This window comes from Perca flavescens, chromosome 1 (assembly GCF_004354835.1).
Source record: "Perca flavescens isolate YP-PL-M2 chromosome 1, PFLA_1.0, whole genome shotgun sequence".
NCBI lineage: Eukaryota > Metazoa > Chordata > Actinopteri > Perciformes > Percidae > Perca > Perca flavescens.
The window spans coordinates 43,045,083-43,070,318 of NC_041331.1; the positions used below are offsets into that span (position 1 = coordinate 43,045,083).

The 25,236-nt window shown below is 41.3% G+C and overlaps 1 protein-coding gene across 1 annotated transcript in view; it reads left to right on the plus strand.

The window, feature by feature from the left end:
- The window catches only part of LOC114553627 (annexin A2-B), a 25,209-nt gene extending 204 nt beyond the window's left edge, over positions 1-25,005 (plus strand). Inside the window, exons 2-13 of the mRNA XM_028574912.1 lie at positions 5,982-6,044; positions 7,318-7,411; positions 8,797-8,891; positions 9,673-9,786; positions 13,323-13,413; positions 15,429-15,508; positions 15,843-15,902; positions 17,561-17,654; positions 18,665-18,760; positions 21,683-21,741; positions 23,988-24,110; positions 24,772-25,005. Of these exons, the coding sequence (XP_028430713.1) occupies positions 5,994-6,044; positions 7,318-7,411; positions 8,797-8,891; positions 9,673-9,786; positions 13,323-13,413; positions 15,429-15,508; positions 15,843-15,902; positions 17,561-17,654; positions 18,665-18,760; positions 21,683-21,741; positions 23,988-24,110; positions 24,772-24,831 (1,017 nt within the window). The 5' untranslated portion in view covers positions 5,982-5,993 and the 3' untranslated portion in view covers positions 24,832-25,005. The remainder of the gene's footprint in view (positions 1-5,981; positions 6,045-7,317; positions 7,412-8,796; positions 8,892-9,672; positions 9,787-13,322; positions 13,414-15,428; positions 15,509-15,842; positions 15,903-17,560; positions 17,655-18,664; positions 18,761-21,682; positions 21,742-23,987; positions 24,111-24,771) is intronic.
- The last annotated feature ends 231 nt before the right edge of the window (positions 25,006-25,236 follow it).

Genomic DNA, 25,236 nt, shown 5'->3' on the forward strand with positions numbered 1-25,236 from the left:
ACAGGAGCACAAAGCGAAGCATTTTGGTGGTTTTTCGGTACTTTAAACTGCAAGAAACATCCCTCAAGTCTTGTATAAAAGTACTTGTAAGCAATACTTGAGTAAAAGTACAAGTACGTTAAAAGAAAATGACTTTGGTAGAAGATATAGTCGCCTTTTAGAATATTACTTGAGTTAAAGTACCTGAGATTTACTGTGTGTCTTCCTGACAGTGAAGCATAAAGCTGACATCAGCAATGAAAACAACAGAGAAAATCTGGGAGCAATGATGCTTATTTTGCAGCAATACATTTCTTCTGATTTCATTTTGTAGTAACCAACGAGTAACGAAAATGCTTAAGGGGAAATGTACCGGAGCAAAAGTCAATGTTTCCAGAAATATTTGGGCTAAATAACAAAGTAAAGTACAGATGGGTGAAAATTCTACAAATTATTTGCACTGCATCAGTCCAACGAGTCATCCAGCCTCAGTGAGTTTGCAAAAAATCATTCCTTGATTCCTTGATTTGTTGTCCTCTCGTCCACTATGCAACTTTTAGTTTTTCTCAGTCAAAATAAAAAAACTAGCTTGTCACTTTTTTTTGTCATTTCTGTCACTTTTTACATTTTTTTGTCGTAATTTTCGTAATTTTTCATTGTTTTTGTCACGTTTTACAACATTTTCTTCACTTTTTTCCAAGTTTTTGTCACTTTATCTGACGTTTTTGACACTTTTTTCGTTGTTCTTGTCACTTTTTACGTTTTTTGGTCACTTTTTTTGACATATTTGTCACTTTTTTCAAAGTTTTTTTTTCCCATTTCCCAAAGTTTTTGTCACTTTTATTCTGCACTTTTTTTTACGTTTTTGTTGTTGTTTTATCTCCTACGTTTTGAAGCTTTTTCCAACATTTCTGTCATTTCTTCCGGTGAGATAGCGGAAGTAGCCGTTTCCTAGTAACGTTAACGTTAGCCCCAGCCAGAGTGCTAGAGAAAGACATCGCTCGGGCCCCAGCCAGCCGACAACAGTGTTTCTTTCTAAAATTATTTCAACTATAGCTAATTTAACTAACACTGGTTTGTGTTTTAACATAAGTAGTTTTTATTATTAGTATAAAATGTCATTGTTCGCAGCTGTACAAACAACCAGACTAAGCTAAATCTGTGGCTTCAACAACAGTGTGTTGACATAATTCACAAGGTATCATGGGAGCTAGGAATAAGGTGGATACAATTTCCTAAAACAGGGCGCCCGGCTAGCTCAGTTGGTTGAGTGGGTGCCCCAATATAGAGGTTTACTGCTCGACACAGCGGCCGCAGGTTTGACTCTGACCTGCGTCCCTTTGCTGCATGTTATTCCCCTTCTCTCTCCAAATATCCAAATAAAGGCATAAAAATGTCACAAAAATAAAAGTTTCTGCTTTAAAGGTCCCATGGCATAACAATTTTTAGGGGACCACTAAGGTCTATATAAAAGAGACTTCAGATACAGTATTAGGGGACCACTAAGGCCTATATAAAAGAGACTTCAGATACAGTATTAGGGGACCACTAAGGCCTATATAAAAGAGACTTCAGATACAGTATTAGGGTACCACTAAGGCCTATATAAAAGAGACTTCAGATACAGTATTAGGGGACCACTAAGGTCTATATAAAACAGACTTCAGATACAGTATTAGAGGACCAGTAAGAGATCAAATCTCACTCAGGCGCCTCGATGGAGGCGCTCCAGATGTGTTGGTGGATGGGCGCGGCTGGGTAAAGTCCCCCCTGCAGCCCACGCTGCTCTCTGCCCTCTCCTGTAATTACCAGAGTATCACGTTGGTGTCAAATGGAGAGGGAGGATCACAGAGAGGTGGTGGAGCGCTGCACTGGAAGCAGAAGAAATGAATCCGTAAAAAATTGTAGAAAAAGGTTGCCACAGTAAAAATACAGAATCGATTATTGGTAGGGTTGTAAATTACACCTTGGTCCGTGATAGAGATTCACAAGTGTGTGTGTGTGTGTGTGTGCGCATGTGTCTCTGTGTGCGTCTCGGTTTGTGCGTGTGTGTGTGTCTGTGTGTCTACATGTGTCTCTGTTTGTGCGTGTGTGTGTGTGTGTCTCTGTCTGTGTGTGTGTCTCTGTTTGTGTGTGTGTATGTCTGTGTGTGTGTGTCTCTGTGTATCTGTGTGTGTATGTGAGTGTGTGCGTGTGTGTCTCTGTGTGTGTGTGTGTCTTGGTGTGTGTCTGTGTGTACGTGTCTGAGTTCATTTACAATCCAGACCACGTCGCCCTAGGTGACTTCAGGCAGGTAGCAGAGAGACTTGGTCCAGTATCTATCGGGCTCCACCATTATAAAAAGCTAACCTGAAGAGCCCCATCCTCACTCAGAGACCTTCTTCCTCTCTTCAAGTGTTGCGTGACATATAGGCCTTTTGTTTCTGTTGGACAGAAACTTCTGGACTGTCTGTATATCCGCTGCTGCTAGGTGATGGGTGAAACACACTAACCTGCACACACTTCCTGTTCCTGTTCATGTTATGTAAGAATAGGCTCGTTCTCAAGTCGGACAGTTTCCAGCTGATTCCAGCAGCCTTCAGGCTGAACAGGAAATCACAGAAACACTGCGGTCCGATTCTGATTTAATAAAATGTTATCAGAGCCATATATCCATAGACATTATATAAACTGGACCACCAGACCCCGTGTCTCTGGTCTGAGACCAGTGGAGGATATCAGAAGTCTCTTTCCCGGTGCTGGCTGAGTGTTACTGAGCAGCCTCCAACTGAGCTTGCAGACGTAGATGTGACGTGAGCAACCTGTCTGAAAGTGTGAAGTCTTCTGGTAGCTGTGAGAGAGAAATCTCAATCATTCCCAATCTTACAGAGACGGAGAGTGTAGGTATATGTAAGGAGATAACATAGACACAGGCTAATTACTGATCACTAACATGCTAGTTAACATTAGTAATTACTGATCACTAACATGCTAGTTAACATTAGTAATTAAACCTAAACAGCTAATGGAAGTCCAAACTGCCTGTGAGCTTCTCCTGTACTATACGGTAATTCCTCTACTGTGTGACAGTAAGTCTCGTGGTTATGACCCAATCGTTAGCCTATTTTTATAAAAGCGTTCTGCTACGGAGCCATAACGTGAGCTACAAGGTAATGGAGCCTTTTATACATTGACGTGTTTCTTTCTAAGCTTTTCTTTGAGAAAAGAACCAAGAATGGCACTGAAGTCATTCTTAAAAAGGGAAGATGTGTTGGGAGTTTAAAGTTTAATCTATCAACTAGCGTTGCTCTGGTTGGTTGGAGCACTAGCCTATCGCGTGCGGAGAGAATATGAAAGTCAACCGTTTATCCCGCCCCTCAGATTGAGCCCTGACCAATGGGGAGTTTGGGTCTGGCTTGTCAGGCTAGATTTTCTGCCCAATGATGCCAAAAAAAATGTGCCTACCACAGCTTTAAGTTATGTATGTGAGATACAACGATTAGTCCAAAACAAAAGGGATCTACGACAAAATGCATGTGCCTTGAAGGTAATGGAGCCTTTTATACATTGTCGTGTTTCTTTAGAAATAAACAACGGACAAATAGAGTCTTTAAACGCTTCAGATGTAAAGTTATTCTCTGTCAAAGTGACGTCAAAATGAATGGGAGTCAATGGGATGATAACGGGAGGTGATGGCTTGTTAGTCTCAAAATGGCGCCATAGGAGTCATAATTAAAACAACTGGAGAGGCTTATATCAGCTGGTACACAAGTCTCCAGTTGTTTTAATTATGACAGAGTAGCTCTCAGAATGCCATACATGTGATCTGTTGCTGATTTTAATAAACATACACTGTAGATGATCTGTAATCTGAACAGATTTAGTCTCTCTGACTTCTAAACATCACTATCAGCCTCACAACATGTGTTCTGTACAAATAGCACTTAAAATCCCTCCAAATCAAAATCTATAAAAAGTTTATATAAAACGTCACCATGTTGAGTCGATTCTGAATCAGCTGTTAGATCAGCTGAGAGGCCGCCAGGCGTTTCCCAGCATGCCCCTGGGTCCGCCTGGATCTTGCAGTCGGTGAAAAGCAACTGCCTGGCTCTCAAACCTGCGGCCGCCTCGATCTCGTGAGATTATCGTTGCCCACGTGTGCATCAGACGTCAAAGCATGTCGGGATCAAGTCGGACACAAATCTACCCAGCATGCATTGGGCGGCGATCGCTGGTGATCGATTCTGCACAGACCTGGCTCATCTCCAACGAGCTTAGTGTCAAAAGGTCGGGAGAGCTTTCCAGCTCCTCTGAAATTCATTAAAATCACAATAACTTTATCGATTGTGTGTTACTAATCAAACTAACACTTTAGTTCAGTGTGTGTGTGTGTGTCACATAACAGGCACCGTGCGTCTCCACATCTGTTTGTTCTGTGATCCATTTATCCTTATCTGCAGACACGCCCTCTGCCACGTCCTGGTCAATCAATCAAACACACCCATCTGAGGCGTTTACAGCCCGCTGGAATCTGAAGCTCTCGCTGATAGCAGACTATTGTTGGCTCGTCTTGTGCTTTCAGAAAATCTGCTGAAGAGGAAACCTGGAAACGTTTCCATTGGGAGGAAATGTGTATTCAGAACTGATGGTGTCTTTGGGATTTCACCTCCGGTGCAGGAAGGGAAAGTTTCCATCCGGGTTTTAAGTAGGATGTGTCGAAAACGTTGAAAAAAGAGTGAGAAAAACAGTTTTTTTAATAATCGGGACACATTTAGCCGATTATCGTCCGTTAGACAGTCTGGAGAGGTCGGTGACGCGAGTCTGTTCGGTGTGTCCCGTGCCGTCGTCAGTCTGGGGGGCTGTCGGCGTTCATTTTGGCCGACCTGGCATGTTCAGTCGCCGGCAGGGCAGTCAGGACTCACCAGGAAATGAGTGAATGAGGTGACTAGAGTCTCTCAAAATCTGCCGAAAAGCTTTTAAACTGACCTTCGTTGAGCTGAAATGAAGACAGATTCAGGAACGGAACAGCCTATTTCTCGCTTAAAATGTTTTCAGAAACATGTTTCGGTGAAAGTATTTTAGTACAATATGAGATCGGATTCTGAACGAGCCGCCATGATAGTCCGGCTTTGAATTTCCAGAGAAAACAAACCCATGTGAACCGGTTTTCATTTCCTGGGCAACAACACAGATTAGCGCCGCCTAGTGTTATGGAGATGTATTACATCTCGTCTCGTCTTTTTGGTGTGTTCTGTGGAACTTTTTGGACCAACACGGGGAGACTGATCATTTTGGTGTGTAAGCAGCTGGTGGTTTAGGTGGTAAAAAAATGTTCAGGTTATTGAGAGGTTGGAACAATGGAGCGTCGGAGAAATGGGACAGTCCCCAATGCACCACGAGGTGTGTGTGGGCCTTTTACACAGAAACGGATCATACAGTGTCTGTTTCTTTAAAATTAGGCTACATTTACTTCGCTATGTTTTGGTTTTTAAGCATTTGACTTTTGAGCCAGAAGTGGTCTTAGTAGCTTAGTCTCATCAAAACTAGAAGAAAACGACAGTGTTTTTATTTTTAACTTGGAAAAAAGTGACAAAAAGGTCAAAAAAGTAATAAAAAAAACGACCAATTCTTTTTTTTATGTTAAAAAAATGTCTGAAAAAAACACAAAAAAACAAATCTAAATTTTTTTTTTTTTTAAACTGCTAAAACAAAAATTTGTAAAAAGGTTAGTAAATAATATATTTTTACTTTAATTTTTGACAGGACAGCTAGGTGAGAGAGGGGGAAGACATGCAGGAAATTATGACCTGTCAGATTCACACCCTGGACATCTGCGTTCAGGCCTAAACCTCTCAGTATATGTGCGCCTGCTCTACCCACTGAGCCAACCCGGCCACTACAAAATCATCTTCAGTTGCAGCTCTAAAGCACAGAAGAGGGAACAACAGTTCAGAATCTGCTGAAGTGGAAAAGTTGCGATAGTGATTAATAGAAACTGTTCTTTGTGTGTTGCCTCCCTGCAGGTTTGACTCAACATGGCGCTCGTTTCGGAGTTTCTGGGCCAACTGACGCTGTCGTACGGAGGGGTGAGTCACCTGCTATCATCGCACAGGAAACAGGACACAATGATGCACACAGATATTTATCATCCTGATAATGCTGCAACAGTTATTGCACTATAACATATTGCCATATCACCCATATATTAACATGTGTGGACGTATGTACAGATTTTCGTATCTTTACTGCCTGAGAGAGGACCCATAGTGTCGAGGCGGTATAGTGTTTTACTGCCCTCGTAAAGTAGATAAAGGTGTGGTTGGTTCTCCACCCAGAGAGAAACCTGATAAAGGGAAGGCGGGGCCGTCCTGCAGAGACTGAAGGCGGATCAATGAGTGAAGAGTAAAACACAGCTATGTGTTGGGGGTCAGCCCTATGTTCCCACAGCCCTATGTTCCCACAGCCCAATGGTCCCACAGCCCTATGTTCCCACAGCCCAATGGTCCCATAGCCCTATGTTCCTACAGCCCTATGTTCCCACAGCCCTATGTTCCCACAGCTCTATGTTCCCACAGCCCTATGTTCCCACAGCTCAATGGTCCCACAGCCCAATGGTCCTACAGCCCTATGGTCCCACAGCTCTATGTTCCCACAGCCCAATGGTCCCATAGCCCAATGGTCCCACAGCCCTATGGTCCCATAGCCCAATGGTCCCACAGCCCTATGTTCCCACAGCCCAATGGTCCCATAGCCCAATGGTCCCACAGCCCTATGTTTCCACAGCCCTATGTTCCCACAGCCTAATGGTCCCATAGCCCTATGTTCCCACAGCCCTATGTTCCCACAGCCCAATGGTCCCATAGCCCAGTGGTCCCACAGCCCAATGGTCCCACAGCCCTATGTTTCCACAGCCCTATGGTCCCACAGCCCAATGGTCCCACAGCCCTATGGTCCCACAGCCCTATGTTCCCACAGCCCTATGGTCCCACAGCCCAATGGTCCCACAGCCCTATGGTCCCACAGCCCTATGTTCCCACAGCCCTATGGTCCCACAGCCCAATGGTCCCACAGCCCAATGGTGCCACAGCCCTATGTTCCCACAGCCCTATGGTCCCACAGCCCAATGGTCCCACAGCCCTATGGTCCCACAGCCCAATGGTCCCACAGCCCAATGTTTCCACAGCCCTATGTTCCCACATTTCCAAGATTTTTTCAAGATGTTTCAGTCAGCCAATCACACAATCTATAGTAACTATTGTTAAAGCACAGTCAGCATAAATTTGCAATTTGATAGAGAGTTTAATTGCACAAACTCCAATAAATTACATGAATATATATATATATATCTGTCCTCTGTAGGAAGCGGAGCCCAAATTCCCCACCGTGGTGCCGGCACGAGACTTCGACCCAGCCACAGACGCTGCCAGGATCGAGACGGCCATCAAAACCAAAGGTGAGAGAGTCCAACAACTCACCTTGCCAGCTGCCTGCAAGTTTCCACATATTTTCTCAGACTTAGCGTCACCGTGTCCACGTTCGGACACCACTCGCTGCTATTGGCCATATTGGGGCACTCCCGACATGACGCACCTTCTGGTCTTTTCGCGGTACTTTACGTTTCCGATCTTCATCAAAAATGTTAGCAGAATTGATCCATACCCATCTAACAACTGAATGTTCCTATATGTACATGGACATTTAGATGTCTAATTAGAATATGAAAGTGACTTTGATGAGGAAGAGAAGTAATAACGCTCGGGCGACGATCTTTCCCTCTAAAAAGTTTCTATTTTTACTTTACTGGAAATTAAGGAGCTTTTATTGCATAGTTCAGAGTTGTTGAAGCATGTCATTTTATTGTGAAGGACGGAAGTACGATCCAGAGAGTCTGGATCATGTTACAACAAAGTCTTTCACTTCAGAAACAAACCTGAGACTACAGAGAGCCGTCTGAGTTCGTACCAGGGGAACAAAGTGCTGGTTTTACCACGGATGTATTCACAGATGTGTTTTTTTATACAATGATTTCATTATGTATATGATTTCATTATTATAAATATTTAATATTTGTAAAACTTTCAACCGAGTTTAAAAGATCTTTCAGTGTAAAGTCTCTGGGGATACAAAGTCTTGGATCTATTAAAGGTCCCATGGCATGAAAATGTCACTTTATGAGGTTTTTTTTAACATTAATATGAGTTCCCCCAGCCTGCCTATGGTCCCCCAGTGGCTAGAAATGGTGATAGGTGTAAACAGAGCCCTGGGTATCCTGCTCTGCCTTTGAGAAAATGAAAGCTCAGATGGACCAATCAGGAATCTTCTCCTTATGAGGTCATAAGGGGAAAGGTTACCTCCCCTTTCTATGCTGTGCCCGCGCAGAGAATTTGGCCCCCCCATGAGAAAGAGAGAGACATCATGGCTTTCAAACAAGCAAAGTGGTAGTTGGTCAAGACCACACCCCCACCTCCACCTTTCCCCCCACACACGCACACATTCAGACGCACACACACACTCACACACACACACACACACACACACACACACACACACACACACACAGACACACACACACATGCACACACACAGACACACAAACACACAGACACATACACACACACACAGACAAATACACACACACCAGGTTTTCCATATACCCACTTAAAAATGTGCAATGATACATAACAACATAGTTTTTTGACAGTACTCTCATTTCAGGTATTGGTTTTAATGTGTACACTGTTTTTAATCAAAGCACTGTGGTTTTACTTGTATTGAAAGCTGCTATAAAAGTAACATTGACATTAAACTTGAAACTAAAATGAAATATGCATCCTGCAGGTGTAGACGAACAGACCATCATCGACATCCTGACCAGACGCAGTGGAGAGCAGCGGAGAGAGATCGCCTTCGAATACGAACGTATCGCCAAGAAGGTTAGAAATCTTTCGGCTGTGTGCCTGGTTAGCTCACCTGGTAGAGCAGGCGCCCACATATACATATATATATACAGGTTTGACTCCGGCCTGCATCCCTTTGCTGCAGGTCATTCCCCTTCTCTCTCCCCTTTCATATAAGCTGTCATATCCAAATAAAGGCCCAAAGATTTGCTTCGCATTTGCTCGGCATATCCATCTGGGAACTTTCCGTTGGAGAACTTTTGGGAAGGGGCGAAAGTCCTGGTTAGCTGATTGGATGAACCATCTGTCTATCACCAACTATAGGTGGTGATAGACGGGCCAAATCAACCAATCAGATCAACAAAGCGGGAATAAAAGAATAAAAGACACCATTTCAGGTTCCTGGTCCATATTCCAAAAGAAGGATCCAAGAGGAAAAAGCATTAGCGAGCAGCTAACAGAATTAGGACTACCGCTGTCTGAAAATACTGGTTAGCTGATTGGATAAACCATCTGTCTATCACCACCTAACTCACCTCAAAACCAACGCTGATTGGTCGGTCGTTTGGCAAACGGCTCCAAATTTTCTCTACCTCAAGATGCCAGACTGATCTGGGAGGAGAAAACTGGAGCTCGCCAGATCAGGACGGTCTCACCAGGCTAGAGTGGCAGGGCACCTTTAATAAACATGATATTCAAAGGCCTGAATCAGTAGATACTGTTGCATATCAAAGACACAAATATTACTGTCATATTTTTTATTTCCAGTATTGTTTTTTTAAGACATTTGGTGTGTGTGCTCTTGACCTTTTTCCAGGATCTGAACACGGCCCTGAAGGCGGCGCTGTCCGGCCCTCTGGAGGCTCTGATGTTGGGTCTGATGAAGACCACCGCTCAGTACGATGCCTCGGAGCTCAAAGCCTCCATGAAGGTCAGCGCCACCGCTGGTTGAATCTAACTAAGTACACTTAAGGCTGTTTTATGCTTCTGCGTCGAATCAACAGCGTAACCCCTCAGACCCCTCTGCCATAGCTGCCAACAGGGGCGGATCTAGAAAGATATTCATGGGGTGGCGAGAGGGGGGCAGGAATTTTTGAAGGGTGGCAACATATGTCAGACATATATACTGAATTCAATATATATACTGAATTTAATCAGTTATCACAGTTTGATGAGAAATAGTATGTACACACTACAAAAGGGCACAGGCTGCCATTTACAAACTCATACAGACACACTTAATCTCTTGCAATCAGTGTCCTGCATTAGAGGCGACCATACAATGTGATCTCACTTAATAGGAGAGAGAAATGGGATAGAAGTAAGGGGCATCAGGAGATAGAAGTATGATAGAAGTAAGGGGCATCAGGAGATAGAAGTAGGATAGAAGTAAGGGGCATCAGGAGATAGAAGTAGGATAGAAGTAAGGGGCATCAGGAGATAGAAGTATGATAGAAGTAAGGGGCATCAGGAGATCACAGGAAAGGCATTAAGGTGAGACACAGGTGATGAGTGGTAGATGTGTGAGAGGTGGAAGCAAACAGTTTTGGACTGACTGCAGTCGCACTTTGGAGATTCACGTTCGTAAATGGTCAAATTGGCCATAACTTTTAATTCGTTGCTGCTGTGGCTTTGATTCCCGACAGCTCTGATAATATCACTAGTGTTATAGATGCATTGAAGTGTATAAGAGATGCATTTGGTCCATCTGAAGGAGCTGGATGGTCTGCAAATGCTTGGTTGCAGGGTCAATTGGGACCAGTAGGAGCAGTAGTAGTTCAGATTCTAATAGCGAAGACACCACAATGCCAACTGGGGTGGCAGCAGGGGTGGCAAGACTTTCTTTTAGGGTGGCATTTGCCACCCTATGCCACCCCGGTAGATCCGCCCCTGGCTGCCAACACTCCCGTTGTTCCCGGTTTCTCACGTTTTTTAGCCTTTTCTCCCGGACCCCTCCTGGTTTGTTATTTCTCCAGGGAAACTCCCGTAATTTGCAGCAGGGCCCAAACTCCTTTATAAATAATCAGACCAATATGTTTGTCTAATGTTGACCAGTTGCAAGATCTTGTATGAAACGCATCCTATTTCACACAATCCACCTATACAATGTTCAACCAGTTAGTCAGCTCAACCTGGCAACCTGTAACCCTCAACCTGGCAACATTCAGTCACATTGATTTTAATGTAGCGCACGGCAGGAAAATTACATCACCCAGCACATTAAAACACAGCAGCACCATTGTGCAGAAGAGGCACACGGGCGATTTCATCATGAAAGAACAGACAGAGGCCGAAAACGTGAAGCAAGCGGAACTCAAGATGGCAATGTTGGTAGCACAGACTTACAGTACACCCCCAGCCCCCCAGTCGCCCCGCACAAATCTCCAGGATTTTGAAAAACAAATGTTGGCAGGTACAGTACAGGCCAAAAGTTTGGACACACCTTCTCATTCAATGTGTTTCTTTATTTTCATGACTATTTACATTGTAGATTCTCACTGAAGGCATCAAAACTATGAATGAACACATATGGAATTATGTACTTAACAAAAAAATAATAACTGAAAACATGTCTTATATTTTAGATTCCTCAAAGTAGCCACCCTTTGGTTTTTTTGATAACTCTGCAAACCCTTGGTGTTCTCTCAATGAGCTTCATGAGGTAGTCACCTGAAATGGTTTTACCTTCACAGGTGTGCTTTGTCAGGGTTAATTAGTGGAATTATTTCCCTTATTAATAAAAAAGCAAAGGGTGGCTACTTTGAAGAATCTAAAATATAAGACATGTTTTCAGTTATTTCACATTTTTTTGTTAAGTACATAATTCCATATGTGTTCATTCATAGTTTTGATGCCTTCAGTGAGAATCTACAATGTAAATAGTCATGAAAATAAAAAGCAAATGCATTGAATGAGAAGGTGTGTCCAAACTTTTGGCCTGTACTGTATGCCCTCTGCGTCTTCTCCTGCTCCAGATTTTTCACTGTGGTCAGAAACAACAGGGGAGACTCTTTTGCCGCTTTTCCACTACGTGGTACCTGCTCAACTCGTTTTTTTTGGGTTTTCCATTACTAAAAAAAGTCCCTGGTACCTGCTAACAAGTGCTTTTTTTTTAGTACAACCTCAGTCGAGGTTCCAAGCGAGCTGAGGCGATACCAAAAACCTGCCATTTTTTAAATAGTTTAGCCCAGTGGTTCTCAAACTTTTTTCAGTAACGTACCCCTTTTGAATTGTTTCTTTATGCCAAATACCCCCTGACCAGCGCTAATCATTTTCGGTAGAAATAAAAAGTGTACATAAACAGGAACAGTACAGCGCTGTCAGCAATAGATTTACTAAACAACAGCCTTGTAACTGAAAAAAAAACAAAAAAAACATTTAAATGCTGATGAGAAAAAGAGACAAAAACTGTAAAAAAGACAAAAACTTGGAAAAAGATGGTAGAAAGAAGGAAGGAAGTCAAGAATAGGTCAAAATTGTATCAAAAACTTCCAAAACGGTGACATAAGAAGAAAGAAGCGAGAAACTTGTAAAAAGTAGAAAGACAATATAGGAAGGAAGGCAAGAATAGGTCCAAAGAAGACGACACAAATGTCACATTTTTGGTAGGAAAAAAAACCAATTCTACATAAAGAGGAACAATGTTCTGGACAACAGCCTTGTAACTATTGTAACTACATTTTGTTAAATATCTCACGGAATATCTCATGGAAAACGGACGCACAGTGCGTCGAGTAGAGGCGATTAAAAAACCTTTACTGCCTTTACTCACTGCAAGTGATGCAAAATAATGTTATTTGCTACCTGTTAAATGCACCACCCCCCGGACTCATATTAGTAGAGATGCCTTTAAAAGGGTAGGGTTGCTGCCAGTTCATGTTAGAGTGGAGCAGTTAAAGTTGAATCATATGTTTAATGTTATAAATGGCTCTGCTCCCAAATATTTACATTCCCATATAAAAATGGTTCATACACAGCATAATCACAATACTCGGGCCAGTGTCCGTTCTTGTTAAGTGCCCAGAGTCAACAATGCAGCTAGAAGAGCTTTTTTTTATACAGGTATAACTTTATGGAATAATCTTCCACTTTCCCTCAAAATTGTAAATACCAGGGGGGCTTTTAGACACAAAGTAAAGGTATTTTTATGAAACAGAGTAGCCAATATTTTTTAGTTAGAGTAGACTGATTATTTTATGTGATTTATGATTCTCTGATTTTAGAATGCTTTTGAAACTTGGATGATTTGTATTACATGTTATTGTCTTTGACCAAAAAATAGGTCTTCGTTATGTGTTGCATGTTTTAACACCAAGGACCATGTTGGAAATAAGTGTTTACACTTTAACATGCTATCCTTTGGATTATGTTGTTGGTCAAATCCAAAATAAATCAAATCAAAAATCAAAAAAATACTGGACTAAAGTAGAAATGAGGATTCTGACCTGCTGGTGTCTTTGTGTCCAGGGACTGGGAACGGACGAGGAGACCCTCATCGAGATAGTCTGCTCCAGAAACGACGAAGAACTGGCCGACATCAAGAAGGTTTACAAAGAGAGTACGTTTCAAAGTCTCGTTCCAATTAAAAATCAGAAAAATAAGAAATGTTCAGAAAAAGGAATATGTAACATTTCGATGCATTCTTTTGGTCTTCTTATGATATCGTAAAAAAAACGTACGCACCACAATCTGTATGAAATATCCTATGAAAATACGGTGACACATGACAGTTAAAGGTCCCGTGGCATGAAAATTTCCCTTTATGAGGTTTTTTGACATTAATATGACTGCCTATGGTCCCCCAGTGGTTAGAAATGGTAATAGGTGTAAACCGATCCCTGGGTATCCTGCTCTGCCTTTGAGAAAATGAAAGCTCAGATGGACCAATCAGGGATCTTCTCCTTATGAGGTCATGAGAAGCAAGGTTACCTCTGCTGGCTGTAATTCTGCACCAAGGCTGAATTTTGGGAAAGAGACTTCAGATACAGTATTAGGGGACCACTAAGGTCTATATAAAAGAGACTTCAGATACAGTATTAGGGGACCACTAAGGTCTATATAAAAGAGACTTCAGATACAGCATTAGGGGACCACTAAGGTCTATATAAAGAGGACTTCAGATACAGTATTAGGGGACCACTAAGGTCTATATAAAAGAGACTTCAGATACAGTATTAGGGGACCACTAAGGTCTATATAAAAGAGACTTTAGATACAGTATTAGGGGACCTCTAAGGTCTATATAAAAGAGACTTCAGATACAGTATTAGGGGACCACTAAGGTCTATATAAAAGAGACTTCAGATACAGTATTAGGGGACTACTAAGGTCTATATAAAAGAGACTTCAGATACAGTATTAGGGGACCTCTAAGGTCTATATAAAAGAGACTTCAGATACAGTATTAGGGGACCACTAAGGTCTATATAAAAGAGACTTCAGATACAGTATTAGGGGACCACTAAGGTCTATATAAAAGAGACTTCAGATACAGTATTAGGGGACCTCTAAGGTCTATATAAAAGAGACTTCAGATACAGTATTAGGGGACCACTAAGGTCTATATAAAAGAGACTTCAGATACAGTATTAGGGGACCACTAAGGTCTATATAAAAGAGACTTCAGATACAGTATTAGGGGACCACTGAGGTCTATATAAAAGAGACTTCAGATACAGTATTAGGGGACCACTAAGGTCTATATAAAAGAGACTTCAGATACAGTATTAGGGGACCACTAAGGTCTATATAAAAGAGACTTCAGATACAGTATTAGGGGACTACTAAGGTCTATATAAAAGAGACTTCAGATACAGTATTAGGGGACCTCTAAGGTCTATATAAAAGAGACTTCAGATACAGTATTAGGGGACCACTAAGGTCTATATAAAAGAGACTTCAGATACAGTATTAGGGGACCACTAAGGTCTATATAAAAGAGACTTCAGATACAGTATTAGGGGACCACTAAGGTCTATATAAAAGAGACTTCAGATACAGTATTAGGGGACCACTAAGGTCTATATAAAAGAGACTTCAGATACAGTATTAGGGGACCACTAAGGTCTATATAAAAGAGACTTCAGATACAGTATTAGGGGACCACTAAGGTCTATATAAAAGAGACTTCAGATACAGTATTAGGGGACCACTATGGTCTATATAAAAGAGACTTCAGATACAGTATTAGGGGACCACTAAGGTCTATATAAAAGAGACTTCAGATACAGTATTAGGGGACCACTAAGGTCTATATAAAAGAGACTTCAGATACAGTATTAGGGGACCACTAAGGTCTATATAAAAGAGACTTCAGATACAGTATTAGGGGACCACTAAGGTCTATATAAAAGCATCCAAAAAGCAGCATGTCATGGGACCTTTAAGTTTAGCGTCTTTAAGTTGAGTTAAATTTAGCCGAGAAAAGGTGACTGTGAGCCGGACACAGAGCACCATGAGGTCTTGTTGTTACAGTAGCCGTGGCAGTTAGGCCATATGTATGCCGATAAATGTATATGGCAATATATATAAATGACATAATGATGTGTTCATATCTTTTGTTTCTCCGTGCAGTGTTTAAGAAGGACGTGGAGAAAGACGTAGCAGGAGACACATCAGGAGACTTCGCCAAACTGCTGCTGGCTCTGGTTCAGGTAGTTCAGATTCTAGTCTCGCTTTGCTAGACCTTCCTCCACAGCACTGCCAAGGAAGGTCTGGCTAGTCCGCAAAAACATTCCTGGATGGGAGAAAAACATGCTCCGGTTTATTGACATTTCTTTAAACCAATCACAATCGTCTTGGGTGGTGCTAAGCTCCGGACAGAGCCACGATGATGCGGCAAAAGTAACTTGTTTTGGTGGAACATGTTTACGCTCAAAAGAGTACACATGCACAATGACAAAAACACCAGGATGCTATGCAACAGTTCTGCTGTGATTTTTTTTTAACATTTTAACACCGACATGGCTGTTGTTTCTTGATCCGCAGACAAAGAGAGATCAACCGTCGAACGTGGTCGACTACGAGAAGATTGACGAGGACGCCAGAGTGAGTCCAACAGCTCGGGCATTAATAGAAAGTTTTTTGTCAGAAAGCTAATTGGTTTCATTTCTCAGTAACTCAGTGATGTTTAATGAGATATCCATCAATAGAGACCGAGTGCATCACGTCATACTCAAACAATCGGCGCAACATTTAGGGGCTGAAACGCTAATGTTAAAGGGCAATTCCGGCGCAAAATGAACCTAGGGGTTAATAACATATGTGTACTGAGTCAAACTTTCTCTGGGATCTGTTTTCATGCTAATCCAATGTGTCTCTAGCTTTATACCAGCTGCCGCAAACCGGTAGTTAGCTGCTAACGCTAGCTTTCGGGGCACATGGTAAATCGCTATTTGCATTGACTACCAGAGAGGACAGGTTAGCTGTTAGCAAGCTGAGGCATTCGCAAAGTTAATCTTACTGCAAAGATTTCTGATTCATCCACATTCCACTGTAACACAAGCTGCATATTGTCAACATGCTTTAGCTTAACTTGCAGACATATAGTTAGCCTAAAACTAACATTTGCATATTTGACTTGAATTGACATATTTGAAAATGCTTGCTACACACCTAACGTTGGGCGTATTGATAGCTTAGTGTCTCCCCATTCTCTCTGCTGATTCCTCCTGTCTGTTTCCTCTTTGGTCTTTCTAAAATCTCAGTTTTTTGGGGGTTTTCAGCTTATAAAAAACTTAAGTTCTGGGTTCTTTACATAATTGGTATTCTACGGAGCCCCCTTAGTCCCACTGTGTCAAATAATTATTTATAACTATCTTGTGGCCTCAAGATAGTATCTCGAGGCCACAAGATACTATCTCGAGGCCTCAAGATACTATCTTGTGGCCACTAGATAGTATCTTGAGGCCTCAAGATAGTGTAGAGATGTAGTGTAGTGCAATACTTCACATTCTGTGCAATATTCTCTGTTTTAATATTCAGTGTGCAATATAGTTGCAACTGAGTCAAACGTTCTCTGGGATCTGTTTTCATGCTAATCGAATGTGTCTCTAGCTTTAAACCAGCTGCCGCAAACCGGTAGTTAGCTGCTAACGCTAGCTTTCGAGGCACATGGTAAATCCCTGTTTGCATTGACTACCAGAGAGGACAGGTTAGCTGTTAGCAAGCTGAGGCATTCGCAAACATAATCTTACTGCAAAGATTTCTGATTCATCCACATTCCACTGTAACACAAGCTGCACATTGTCAACATGCTTTAGCTTAACTTGCAGACATATAGTTAGCCTAAAACTAAAATTTGCATATTTGACTAGGTAACAAAATGCTTGCTACACACCTAACGTTGGGCGTATCGATAGCTTAGTGTCTCCCCATTCTCTCTGCTGATTCCTCCTGTCTGTTTCCTCTTTGGTCTTTCTAAAAGCTCAGTTTTTTGGTTCAACAACTTATAAAAACGTATGGGTTCTTTACATAATTGGTATTTATATCACCACACAGCAACTTTTTTTAGGCATTTTTCTGTTGTTTGCTAGCAGATGGAGTAGATGAGTAGAAACCGTCACGAAATACAAAGTCAACGGAGAGTTGTTTTCCCCTCCGGTGTGGCCGGGACTTAAATGCACTCTGTGTCTATAAATAAATCCTTAGCACTCAGAGATCCGTCACTGTGCCTTCGTACCAGTTCTCATGTGTGACTCTCTCAGTCTCTGTATGAAGCCGGGGTGAAGAGGAAGGGAACCGACGTGGCGACCTGGATCACCATCATGTCTCAGAGGAGCGTCCCCCACCTGCAGAAAGGTACACACACACACACACACACACACACACACACACACACACACACACACACACACACACACACACACACGCGCGCACGGCTAACGTTTGTGCATACACACACACGCTGCTAACGTCTGCACACACACACACACACACACACACGCACAAACACACTAACTGCTAACATCTGCACACACACGCAGCTAATATCTGTGCTCACACACACTTTGATATACAACAATTCTGCAAAATAAGTTCAAAAGCCGTAGCAATTTTGACATATGATAAAAATGTTACATTTTTTTAAATTAAATACCAAGTTGTCTTTGTTTAATGCCAACTTTTTTTAAAGCCAGCTGCAAACCTTTCTACATCCCATACCAATGCTTTTTTGTTTTTTCTTACATTCAATACAAACAAAAAAACATACATAACCCTTTTTTATTTAAGACAATGCACACATATTTCTGTAAATGCACCAGACAGCTAATTTTCAACTGTAGTCCTAGTATGCATGCCTTTATGGTGGAAAGAAACTGTAGCACCCATGCAAGCACTGGGAGAACATGCAAACTCCACCCAGAACCTTCTTGCTGTGAGGTAGAAGTGCTAACCACTGAGCCACCATGCTACTGTGTGTAGTGTTCAGTGTAAATTTTAACATTAACTTGTTTTACGTTCAATACCAACGTTTTGTGTGCTCTATGCCGAGGTTTTGTACATTGCAAAAGCTTTTCTACATTCAGCAATTTCATTTTTCATGTTTAATACCCAAAAAATCATATGTTCAAAACTGAATGTATTTGTGTTCAATGGCAACATTTTTCACGCCCTGAGCAAATGTTTTTACATTCAATATCAATGTTATTTTCACATCACAACGCCATTGACAAAGTTTAAAGTTCCTGCCAAATCTGTTTTTAGAAGCTCAAGTATTGGTTTTAAGTTAAATTAGGATTGTGGTTAACAATATGAATACAACATTCATAACATTGTGTGTGCTTTGGATATGTGCTTTGTTTTGTCAGTGTTTGAGAGGTATAAGAGCTACAGCCCGTACGACATGAAGGAGAGCATCAGGAAGGAGGTGAAAGGAGATCTGGAGAAGTCCTTCCTTACTCTCGGTAACACACCCCACATCAGTACCTGGCATCTTATTCTTCTGTGCCACAGAGCCCTAAAACTATTAAAAATGAACTAGTTCATAGTTCTTTTTTGGGGGGGATTTTCTTTTAGAAAGCCGGCGGGCAAAGTTTTCACAGAAATGCAAGACTTTTTCCATCCTCACCGACCTCGTCATAAAACTCATCGGAACAATGGAGCGTCGGAGAAGTGACATGGCACCCACCAGTGTTGGGAAAGAATACATGAACTAGTTCAAAGTTCAGTTCACAAATTTTAAAATGAACTAGTTCAGTTCATAGTTCATATTTTGAACTAACCATTCCAAAAATGAACTAACTTCACAGTTTTTTTTTTTTTTTTCCATATGTTGCTGCGAGCTATTATTTTTCTAAATGATTGCCACAGCCCAAATATACAGTGGAACCACAGACAGCAATTATTTTTATCAGTTTTAACACTGAAACTATACGTCAGATTTCATCTTCATATCCAATCAGTCCAACGTGCCGTTTCAGGTTTGCTGTGATATCTTTTTTGCTGTGGATGGAATTGAAGTGCAGATTTTCTTTTTGAAAGCCAGAGGGTAAAGTTAGCCTAGAAATGTCAGATTTTTCCATCCTCAGCAACCTCGTCATGAAACTGGTTTAAATGATCATACGAAGCCTCCACGCTGCTTTGTGTTTTGATGACCCATGCAGCGGTGAGACACTGGTGGCTGGTGTTGCCAGATTGGGTGTTTTTTCCGCTACATATGAAGGCCTGTTTACGGTGTGTTTTAGCCCTGGTTTTGGCCTGGAAGGCTCTATAGAAATCTGCCGCCCTATTGGACCTTCTTCACAGCAGACATGTTGACTTGTCATAGTAGGAAAAGCACAGCTGAGACTGATAACCTTAACAATGGCTCAGTTCCATCAAGTGTCCCAGTAAGATATTTCAGTGAGTCAGCATGCCCAATACCAGGACCTCTCCTAAGTGGAATGCAGCCATCAGTAATGGTTCAATACCAGGACCTCTCCTAAGTGGAATGCAGCCATCAGTAATGGTTTAATACCAGGACCTCTCCTAAGTGGAATGCAGCCATCAGTAATGGTTTAATACCAGGACCTCTCCTAAGTGGAATGCAGCCATCAGTAATGGTTTAATACCAGGGTCTCTCCTAAGTGGAATGCAGCCATCAGTAATGGTTTAATACCAGGGTCTCTCCTAAGTGGAATGCAGCCATCAGTAATGGTTTAATACCAGGGTCTCTCCTAAGTGGAGTGCAGCCATCAGTAATAGGTTTGAATACACCAGTGATTTTCCTACTATGACATGTCAACATGTCTTCCGTAAAAAAGGTCTATTGGACGAAGTTAAACTGAGAGAGCGTGCCGTTCACAGACACCAGAATGAAGGAGTTCGCAGTAACTTTCATCAGGCAGTAATACGGTACGTTCAGTTCACGTTCGCCCAAAATATGAACGAGTTCATGAACTATCGTTCAATGAACGCGTTCAGGCACAACTCTGGTAGAGGCTACATCTACACTACTACATATCTTTTACTATGTTCATGCCTTGCATCCACAATAGTGGCGTTTTCGAGCCCCTGAAAACTGAGACATTCGGAAACGCTGCTGCCCCAGTTCTGGTTTGAAAACTGCCGGGGGTTGCTGTGTAGTCTGGACGGACACAAACGGAGACATTTGGAAACGAGGACACACGTCAGTCAGTCTTAAGGCCCTAATCGTCCATCTGACAGTCTAGCGAGGTCGGTGACTCGAGTCTGTTCGGTCTGGTCCGTGCCATCGTCCGTGGAGGGCCGTTGGCCTTCATTTGGGCCGATTTGACTTGTTGAATTGGAGGGCGGGCACTGCTGGCAGTCGGACTCAATGACCAATCTGATTGGTGGAGAGCGAAACTGGAAATGATGAATGGGATGAGCTTGACTAGAGTCTCTCAAAATCTGACGAAAAGTCTTTTAAACTGACCTTTGTTGATCTGAAATGAAGACAGATTCAGCAACTGCATAAGGGGTGGGAATCACCAGAGGCCTTACAATACAATATCATCATGATACTTATGTCACGATACAATATGAATGCGATTTTAATTTTTAATTGCAATATTCTGCGATATATTGCAATTCATTAACTTTTTTCCAACTTCAAATTTATCGCAATTTCAAATTATGCCCCCAAAAGAAAATTTTGTCAACATCTGTCTTATCTTAAAAGATACATTTCTCTGTTTGTTCATCTCACTTCAATTGTATTGCTGCAAAATCAGATTATCAAGCAGACAGACTGACCAACACATATATCATAAAAGATCCATACTTGACGTCTGTGTATCGATACAGTATTGCCACAGAAAATATTGCGATACTTTGCTGTATCGATTTTTTTCCCCCACCCCTACAATTGCACGGCCTATTTCTCTCTTAAAATGTTTTCAGAAACACGTTTCGGTGAACTATTTAAGTACAGTATGAGATCATATTCTGAACGAGCCGTCCATTATGGCCAATCAGCTGCCAGTTTTACATTTTTTGGGCTACGATACAGATTAGCGCCGCCTGCTGTTATTCTACCGATGGTCTCATACTGGTGGGGACTTTTGACACATATCTAGCATTACACTGCAGACCTTATGCTCCATGTAAACATGGAGATTGCATGGCAGTAGTCTTCCATTAAGTGATGAGACAAGCTAAAATAGAAGTTATGAAATACAGTTATATAAGTACTATATAAGTTCTATATCATAAATTAAATGCAAACACAATTACTACAGGGAATATAATTAACGTACAATGTGGCCTGATCACGTACTGGTTGTTTGAGTCCGTACATGAGATCTGATGACAATAATAAAAATATAAAATAACAGCAGACTGATTCTTTAAGATTTATTAAAGGTCCGTCTGTCTTCTCTTTACAGTGGAGTGCTTTGAAAACAGGCAGCTGTACTTCGCCAACAGACTCAATGAAGCCATGAAGGTACTCTTTCATACTTTTGTCCAGGGATGGAAAGTAACTAAGTACATTTACACAAGTACTGTACAATTGTGAGGTTACATTACTTGAGTATTTTATTTTATATTTATAGTCTGCTAAGCTAATGTTGTGCTAGCTGAATTTAAGGGTTAGGGTTACAGATCTGTCCGGGCAGAAAGGCATGCAGATAACAACTTCACATGACCTTAACCTACTGACTAGGACTGCATCTAAAATCATCGGGGTGCCACTTGAATCGCTCCAACAAATTTACTGGAAACGCAGCACAAAAAAGGCACCAGGTATTATACAGGATTCTAGTCATCCTGCACACAATCTCTTCTCCCATCTTCCATCAGGGAAACGCTTGCAGAGCATCCAAACACACACAACACGTTTTAGGGATAGTTTTTACCCCCAGGTAATAAGGTTATTGAACAATAGTACAACAGGAAGGAGGACTGTGGTCTGAACCTAGTCACTTATATATATTATGTTGGATATTTTATAATGTTTTTAATACTATTATGTTTTTAAATTGTTATTATTGACTGGTGCTGAGGGAGTGCTAAGGCACATTGTATTTCATTGCTGTGGTACTTTTGTACTAATTGATTTTGAGGGTTTTATTGGATTTTCCTAACTTCCAGTTGTAGAAAGAAGCTGAAGACATAAACAAAAGTTCAGGATGTATATAGTGCATTGACTTACATTCATTCCCTGGAGACTCAGCTTAGTATTAACCCACAACTTAATAGTTTACAATGTGGGGATCTGCTTTTTTGTCCCTAGATAGTCAGTAAGTCCCCATAATGTGAATATTTGGGGGTCAGAATATATAGTGCATTGACTTACATTCATTCCCTGAAGAATCACCTTAGTATTAACCTAAGAATTTCAGTTTAAATTTATTTGACAATGTGGGAACCGGCTTTTTGGTCTCCAGATAGTCAGTGAGTCCCCAAATTGTCACTCTTTAGGGGTCACAACACAAAGGTTCAGGATATATAGTATGTGCAAAGTAAAGTATGTTAAATATTTTGTCCCTCATTTCTATCAGTGATAACATTATACAAATCGCAAGTAATTGTATTGACAATTACTTGACGGCAAAATAGGCTCCAGAATATTTCCTTTTGTATTGACAGGTGCAATATTACAAAATCGATTATTTTATTTTTTTTAATTAGTTCAAGTTCAAGACTTTTATTTGTCCCCGAGCAAAGTAGTACCCAAACATGACAACAAAAACATTCAACATCGTTAGAATTTACAATACACATCCGACAAATTGATATATTAATACCATTAACATTTAAATTCAAATTTCAGTTCAGTGAAGAATTACCTCTTTTTCAGAATTTATCAAAGAGATAGCAGAGGGTACAAAGGAAAATGTATATCTATTTGTTTTAACGTATGGCTGATTAAGGCGGGAACCAGAAGGCAACATCTTAAATTCTGCATGCAGGAGGTGAGAACTACAAGACATGATGGATTCCGCCTTTTTCAGTACATGTCTATTGTACAGTTCATTTAGTTTTACCTGTTGAATCAGTACAGGCCAAAAGTTTGGACACACCTTCTCATTCAATGCGTTTCCTTTTTATTTTCATGACTATTTACATTGTAGATTCTCACTGAAGGCATCAAAACTATGAATGAACACATGTGGAATTATGTACTTAACAAAAAAGTGTGAAATAACTGAAAACATGTCTTATATTTTAGATTCTTCAAAGTAGCCACCCTTTGCTTTTTTTATTAATAAGGGAAATAATTCCACTAATTAACCCTGACAAAGCACACCTGTGAAGGTAAAACCATTTCAGGTGACTACCTCATGAAGCTCATTGAGAGAACACCAAGGGTTTGCAGAGTTATCAAGAAAAGCAAAGGGTGGCTACTTTGAAGAATCTAAAATATAAGACATGTTTTCAGTTATTTCACACTTTTTTGTTAAGTACATAATTCCATATGTGTTCATTCATAGCTTTGATGCCTTCAGTGAGAATCTACAATGTAAATAGTCATGAAAATAAAAAGGAAACTCACTGAATGAGAAGGTGTGTCCAAACATTCGGCCTGTACTGTATAAACATCTTTTCGTATTCTATTTTGTCTGGAAACGCTTCCAACACCATCGCTTGGAAAATAGGTGCCGGTCCTATATCGCGCCACGCAGCCAGTGTGTAGCCGGCCTAAGTGTGTCTGGTGTCCTCCCATTTAGTCTTGTTGTCTCTCTGCAGAGTAAAGGAGCGAAGGAGAAGGTGGTGACCAGGATCATGGTCTCTCGCTGTGAAGTCGACCTGATGAAGATCAGAACAGAGTTCAGGAGGCAGCACAAAAGAACACTGTACCAGACCATCGCTGTGAGTACCAGCCTGTGTGTGTGTGTGTGTGTGTGTGTGTGTTTGTGTGTTTGTGTGTGTGTGTGTCTCTGTGTGTGTGTGTTTGTTTGGATCCCCATAAGCTTCAGCATGAGCTAAGCTAGCGTGTGTGTCTGTGTGTGTTTGTCTGTCTGTATGTTTGTGTGTATCTCTGTGTGTCTGTGTGTGTCTATGTGTGTGTGTGTGCGTGTGTGGGGGGGGTGTTTGTGTGTGTTTATGTGTTTGTGTGTGTGTGTGTGTGTGTGTGTGTGTGTGTGTGTGTGTGTGTGTGTGTGTCAGTGAACACACCAGACAGGAGTTTAGGACAGAAACAGTGGAATCTGCGTCTGGTTCTTTATGTTCAGGAAGGAAAGATGAGAGAAATCAATGTTTATTAAATTTGCACTACTTTGGGATTTTTTTAATTTAATGTATTTGCTAAATATGTTAAAAAAAAGACTAAGAACATTTCTTTTGTGCATGTTATTCAAAGGTTTATCCTACATTTATTTGGGAGACAGAAGATGAGGATTTTACACGTTACACATATGATTATGTTCTAAATTGAGATTTAAATGATTCTACTTACTTAAAAACAAACAGTAAAGTTTGAGAGATATTAATATTATAATAATTTTACTGTTTGTGTGTTTGTGCGGTTCAGGAGCACACTAAAGGAGACTACCAGAAGGCTCTGCTCAGTCTGTGTGGAGGAGATGACTGAAACCTCACCTCTGTCCAGACTCAGTTTCCCAGAAGGCCGCTGGGTTTGGAATACCAGCTGACTGCAGATGTTCTTACAGTATTAGAGCCTTTATTGTTTCCATATTAAACACATCACCTCCTTCCTCAGCTGTCTACGCAGCTTCAGTTTCTGAAATAAAAACCTCTCACCTGTTCTGTGTGTGTGTGTTTGCTGTTTAATGAAATGACCACCAGAGGGCAGTGGAGACACGCTAGAAACAGACACTATATATATAATGGACCAGCAGACCCCGTGTCTCTGTACGAGACCAGTGAAGGATATCAGAAGTCTCTGATATCACTTGATAGCACTTGAGCCGTGCCGAGAGAAATCTCAATCATTCCCAATCTTACAGAGACGGAGAGTGTAGGTATATGTAAGGAG